The following is a 6,444-nucleotide window of genomic DNA, read 5'->3' on the forward strand; positions in this document are numbered from 1 at the left end:
GAACGTCGACTACATGACACTTCACCATTATTTGGGCCTAGAGGAAGGCATTGGGAAGTAATAAGTAGATGATGGGTTCCTAGAGTGACAGAAGCTTAAACCCTAGTTTATGCGTTGCTTCGTAAGGGGCTGATTTGGATCCATATGTTTCATGCTATGGTTAGGTTTACCTTAATACTTCTTTTGTAGTTGCGGATGCTTGCAATAGGGGTTAATCATAAGTGGGATGCTTGTCCAAGGAAGGGCAGTACCCAAGCACCAGTCCACCCACATATCAAATTATCAAAGTAACGAACATGAATCATATGAGCATGATGAAAACTAGCTTGACGATAATTCCCAAGTGTCCTCGGGAGCGTTTTCCTTTATATAAGAGTTTGTCCAGGCTTGTCCTTTGCTACAAAAAGGATTGGGCCAGCTTTTTGCACCTTGTTTACTTTTGTTACTTGTTACCTGTTACGAATTACCTTATCATAAAACTATCTGTTACCAATAATTTCAGTGCTTGTAGAGAATACCTTACTGAAAACTGCTTGTTATTTCCTTCTGCTCCTCGTTGGATTCGACACTCTTACTTATCGAAAGGATTGCGATAGATCCCATATACTTGTGGGTCATCACCTTACACGTTGCTTGCCCTTCGTGCCACTTGAGTTGTTCTTGTTGAAGTTGGGCCTTGTGTTCTTCTTGCTCCAAAATTGCCTTGAAGCGAGAGCCATGTGTCATGATAAGCATACTTTGTATCTTCGGGGTTGCTCTCCTCTTCTTCCTCTTCATCCTTTTCTTCCACACTCGCCTTGGGCTTCAGAGCAAGGTTGGGCTTCTTTGCTCTTTGAGAACGCAACACGGTCTTCTCCAAGATACTCATTGCCACAAACTCATCCAACACTTCACTTGAGGACAAGGTGTGGAAGTCCGGCCTCTGACAGATGACGGATGACATGGCCTTATGGTAAGGCATCATGGCTTTGAGAAACTTCCGCTTGATCCAATTGTCATTTGTATCCTTGCTCCCATGATCTCGGAGTGAGACCGCGAGAGTGGTTAATCTTCGGTAAAGCTCACGAGGTTCTTCACCTTCATTCATTGCAAATTCATCGGCTTCATCTTGCACCACTTCATAGTTGGAGCGTTGAATGCTTGCGCTTCCCTTGTAAAGGGAAACAACATGGTGCCAAGCTTCCTTTGCCACGGTGAAAGGTCAGAGATGCGCAATATCTTCGGATGGGATTGCATCTTGGATGATGAAGAGAGCATTCTCGTTGAATTGATGATACGCAGCTTCTCGAGGGGTGAAGTTGCTTGGGTCATGTGGATAGAAACCTTGCTCAATGATTCTCCAAAGATTAGTATTGACATGATTTAAATGACGTTTAAAACGATATACCCAAGAGTCAAAGTCCTCATTTTTCACAATCTTAGGAGGACAGCCGGCATGATTTAAATGTGTGGAGGGAACCGGTCCTCCATAAGTAAGAGGTGGTTCAACATGGGCATAGGTGCCGTTTCCACTTTTACCACTTGACAAAGGAACTTTCTCACTAGTAGTTTCCCCCTTGTCGGAGTTAGAATCCGTCACCTTGTTAGTGGGATCGACCACTTCCAAAGGTGCATGGATAATTTAAGACCATCAAGAAAGTTCTTAAGCATGCCTTTGACCTCGGCCGTCATGGAGGTTTTCAATGTGTCCAAAGCCACATTGAACTCCTCACGTGAGACCGAGGTTCCCCCATCACCCGTAGACGAGGACGGAATCACACCGGGGTGCTCCTCCCCACCGTCTACGGTGTCAACCATACTCTTCGGACGGCAAAGTCCTTACCAAAGAGATGAGGCTCTGATACCAATTGAAAGGATCGATATAGTTGACTAGAGGGGGGGGGGTGAATAGGCAACTAACAATTTTCAGCTTTTCTTTACCAATTTAAAGTTTGCATCAAAGTAGGTTGTCCAGATATGCAACTAGGTGAGCAACCTATATGATGCAACAACAACGAGCACACAAGCAAGCAAGAGATGCAACACAATATAAGCTTGCACAAGTAAAGGTACGAGATAACCAAGAGTGGAGCCGGTGAAGACGAGGATGTGTTACCGAAGTTCCTTCCTTTTGAAGGGAAGTACGTCTCCGTTGGAGTGGTGTGGAGGCACAATGGTCCCCAAGAAGCCACTAGGGCCACCGTATTCTCCTCACCCCCTCACACAATGCGAGATGCCGTGATTCCACTATTGGTACCCTTGAAGGCGGCCACCAGACCTTTACAAACAAGGTTGAGGCTCTCTCCACAACTTAATTGGAGGCTCCCAACGAAACCCCGAAGATTCACCACAATGGAATGTGGCTCCGAAGTGACCTCTTCCGTCTAGGGTGCCCAAGCACCCAAGAGTAACAAAATCCACACAAGAAAGTATGGGGGAATCAAGTTTCCTTTGGCGAGAGTGTAGATCTAGGTCTCCTCCTTCAATCCCTAGCAAATCAACGAGTTTGAGTGGCTAGAGAGAGAGAGATCGGGCAAGAAAGCTTCAAAGGCATTAATGGAGGAGAGAGAGAGAGGCGAGAGGTAGGTGAGAGGTGGGAGAAGCACCTCCTTAAATAGGGTCCCCTCATATCCAACCGTTATGCGCAGAAACCATAGGAGCGGTACTTCCGCAAAGATCACCGGTACAACCAGTGAATGCGGGAAACCCCTGCTAGGGCACCAGGGCGGTACTTCCGGTGGGGCAACCGGTAGTACCGGTATATCGAAATAAACTAGAACTACCATTCCACCACCGCTCGACTACCGCTTCACAGCCAGAAGGTTTTCACCCTAGACCGGTAGTTAGAGCGGTGGTTGGGCTGGAGCTACCGCTGGACCAGCAATTCCTGGGCGGTGGAGTTCCAGGCGGTTCTACTGCCCTGAACACCGGTAGTACCGGTTAGTCAAGACAAACCGGAACTTCTGTTCCACCACCGGTCTACCACCGTACCAGGTACAGAAGGGTGTCACCCCTGAGCAGTACTTGGAGCGGTGGTTTGGCCGGAGCTGCATGCCAGTGGTACAACCACTCAAGAGAGCGGTACTACCGCCATGAGCAAAACTGCACAGTCACATAGGACATTTGGGAACCACTCTCTCCTCGAACGGAGGGTATATGTGGGTGCAAAGAATGTGTACGTGTAGTGCTTCACCCAATACCTTCCGATGTGGATTCCCTCTTAATAGTACGGATATCCTACGACCAAAGGAATAAAAAACATCGGAAACTCCGTCTTCGATCTTTTCCGCATAGAGAGAAGGCCTAACCATCTTGCGCCACACAATGTGTACGTGAGAAAACTAGGATGCACGATTAGTCCACACGAGTGTTATCATCATTACCAAAAACCTAAGGCAGAAGATGCCCTTACACATGTTTTTTCTTCGAACGGTAAGATACGCCAGTCAATGATTGAGGTATTATACCATAGAATGAGTTGAGTTGATGATGATACATAAATAGTGGAGTCGAGTGAATATATATGTACGCACACATGTTGCAGCCGTGGACAGATGGGATGATGTGTTTGTGGACCAATGCTGGGCGTGCTACTTGGGAAAAACAAAGGGAACCCTTTCACGATACAAAATGAAAAGAGTAAATTCATCTGCTGCATTCAACATGATGAGCAGGAGCAGGTCTCGTCATCAATCGGAGGAGCAAATGCAGGCGGGAAGTAAAACTGACAGATATACGGAGATCCTCCAAGAGAATCATGCATTACATGCTGCCCACTTCAGCTGTCACACTTGTCCAGCAGCTGGCAGGTAAAAAGAGTTCATTGCTACACATTCATGCGCCAGAACAAATCTGTAGCAACACGGTAGCCGTACGTGGTAGTAACTCCTGTTGTAGCACTGTGGCAAGCGGAGACAAAAGATAGGCCATGTAGATAAGGCACTGTTCCTCTAGGGCTCTTGGCCGTAGCCTATAGAGGCACCCATGGCCACGGCTAGCCTTTGCATTTGACGTGGTTGGACGAAAAGTGAGGGCGTGCCGCTCCGGCCGAGGCACCCACGAGTAATAACAGTTCTGCCTTGATCTATAAGAAGAGGAGACGCCTGAGCTGGTCAACAAATCATTCATTTGCGCCTAAATAGAGGGCAAACCTCATTACCTTGAGTTATGCATTCTTACTTATTTATGCTAAACTTTTTTACATCAAAATAATTCGACTTGTAGTTAAATGTATTTTTTTCTTGAAACAACATTCAGTATTACTGTGCTGAATACTAAAATATTAGGTATAATTAGCAAAATTATCAATGTAAACACACTTGTATATTATGCCAATATACTTACTATTACACAATCATTTGTTGGTATAGTGGATTTTCAAACAATTTGTTGGTATAGTGGATTCTCAAACACACTTGTATATTATGCCAATATACTTACTATTAAACAATAACAGTTTGTATATTTTGTCACAATTTTCTTATTTAGTTCAAGATAATTAAGAAACTATGTTGTTATAGTGGATTTTCTCTATAAATCTTAGCAAAAATATATTTCAAATTATGATTTCATATGGTGCCTTCTTGTATACTTAAATATCGCAGAGAGTATGGATCTAGCAATCTAGCAAATAACTCGAAAGATGTTTCTAGGGTATAGTACCATCAAGCTTAGATGGAATTAAATAGCTAATTCTCTATGGTATGTGTCTACTACTCCCACCATTCCACAATGTAGTGCGTATTGATTTTTTTAAGTCAAACTTTATAAACTTTAACCAAGTTTATAGAAAAAACCTATACATCTAGAATACCAAAATACATATCATTACATACATCACAAGACGTATTTTCATGTTGTACATAATTTGGCTGACTTTTCAAAAAATCTATATGCACTACATTATGAAACGGAGGGAGTAGTATTTTGTCCTTGAATATCGTCTTTTGTTCTCGGTTGGTGGGGCCATCAACGCATCGATCGCTATGACTTTTATCAACACTTGATTAATGTGCATAAGTGGAGCAGAGCAAGGAGAGGGTGATCTCAAAGTCTCACCGGTCGTCTCTACAAGGGGTCGGGGTGCCGTGTAGATTGCCACAGGCACAATCCGGGCACGACCTTATCCCAATCATTTTCATGTGAAAATATTTTGATTGCAGATGGAAATAGCTGCAATTTTTATGTAAAACGATACCCATGTTGTTCCTTGGCACGGTGAGATAACCCAGTCAATGATGGAGGTAGCATATCATAGAATGAGTTGCGTTGATGATGATACATAAATAGTGGAGTCGAGTGAATGTGTATGCATGTACATACGTTGCAGCTGTGGACAACACGAGGATGGGATCATGTGTTTGTGGACCATATATATGAGGACAGGACATGTGGATATTATATGGATGATATGCAAGCCAAGGACCTCACCTCATCCGGATGGAGAGGCGGCAACCAATGGGGCGCCGGCATCCAGATTTGGTTACCCTTCATCCTGGCCACCCGATCCTCCTGCTCTTGTGGATATAAAACCAGCCAACCAGCAGCTTGCCTCGTCTAGCTCTATCTACCTACGTACGCTGCCACTCTTTCCCAACCACTTACTTAGCTAGCTAGCAGCCATGGCCGCCCTCTCCTCTGCAGCGGTGTCCGTCCCTTCCTTCGCCGCCAAGGCTGCCACCCCCATGCGCAGCAGCAGGATGGTGGTGCGCGCCTCCCTGGGCAAGAAGGCGGCGAGCGCCGCGGTCGCCGTGGCGGCCAGCGCGATGCTGCTGGGCGGGTCGGCGATGGCGCAGGACGTGCTCCTGGGCGCCAACGGCGGCGTGCTGGTGTTCGAGCCCAACGAATTCAGCGTCAAGTCCGGCGAGACCATCACCTTCAAGAACAACGCCGGGTTCCCGCACAACGTGGTGTTCGACGAGGACGCCGTGCCGTCCGGCGTGGACGTCTCCAAGATCTCCCAGGAGGAGTACCTCAACGCCCCAGGCGAGACCTTCTCCGTCACGCTCACCGTCCCCGGCACCTACGGTTTCTACTGCGAGCCGCACGCCGGGGCCGGCATGGTCGGAAAGGTCACCGTCAACTAAGCTATATCTTCTAGTAGCTCCCTGTCCTGTCCTTGAGAATTTGGGTCCATTGTTGATCGGTCAGACCGGAGGTGTGTCATGCATGCATATTGATTAATTGTACGAACGTACGCTATATGTATATGTTTTCTATAAGATGAGATGAGGCTCTTGATGATAAGTAATCCTTCTTCTTAGCTTTGATTTGTATGCTTAATTATTTTTTCAATTTGTTGTCGAAACTTGGCCGCGGTGGCACGCGATTAGTATGCCGGTGTTATGGCAATTAATACTTGTCATGTTCTCGTTACTCATCCTTCATGTTTTCTCTGATATACGATGTGTCACGCCTTCGTACCTTTAATATGTAGTATAGGGAGGCAAATTGAGCTACCACCTG

The 6,444-nt window shown here is 46.0% G+C and overlaps 1 protein-coding gene across 1 annotated transcript; it reads left to right on the top strand.

The window, feature by feature from the left end:
• The first annotated feature begins 5,412 nt into the window (after nucleotides 1-5,412).
• On the top strand, nucleotides 5,413-6,225 carry LOC109747886 (plastocyanin, chloroplastic). Its single transcript, XM_020325150.4, has one exon. It carries the CDS (start codon nucleotides 5,601-5,603, stop codon nucleotides 6,063-6,065), a length of 465 nt encoding a protein of 154 aa, XP_020180739.1. The 5' UTR covers nucleotides 5,413-5,600; the 3' UTR covers nucleotides 6,066-6,225.
• The last annotated feature ends 219 nt before the right edge of the window (nucleotides 6,226-6,444 follow it).

The sequence above is a fragment of the Aegilops tauschii genome, chromosome 7, assembly GCF_002575655.3.
Source record: "Aegilops tauschii subsp. strangulata cultivar AL8/78 chromosome 7, Aet v6.0, whole genome shotgun sequence".
Taxonomy (NCBI): Eukaryota; Viridiplantae; Streptophyta; class Magnoliopsida; order Poales; family Poaceae; genus Aegilops; species Aegilops tauschii.

Excerpts from the sequence above, each read along its gene's own strand:
- LOC109747886 (XM_020325150.4), top strand. The coding sequence starts at position 5,601 with ATGGCCGCCCTCTCCTCTGCAGCGGTGTCCGTCCCTTCCTTCGCCGCC.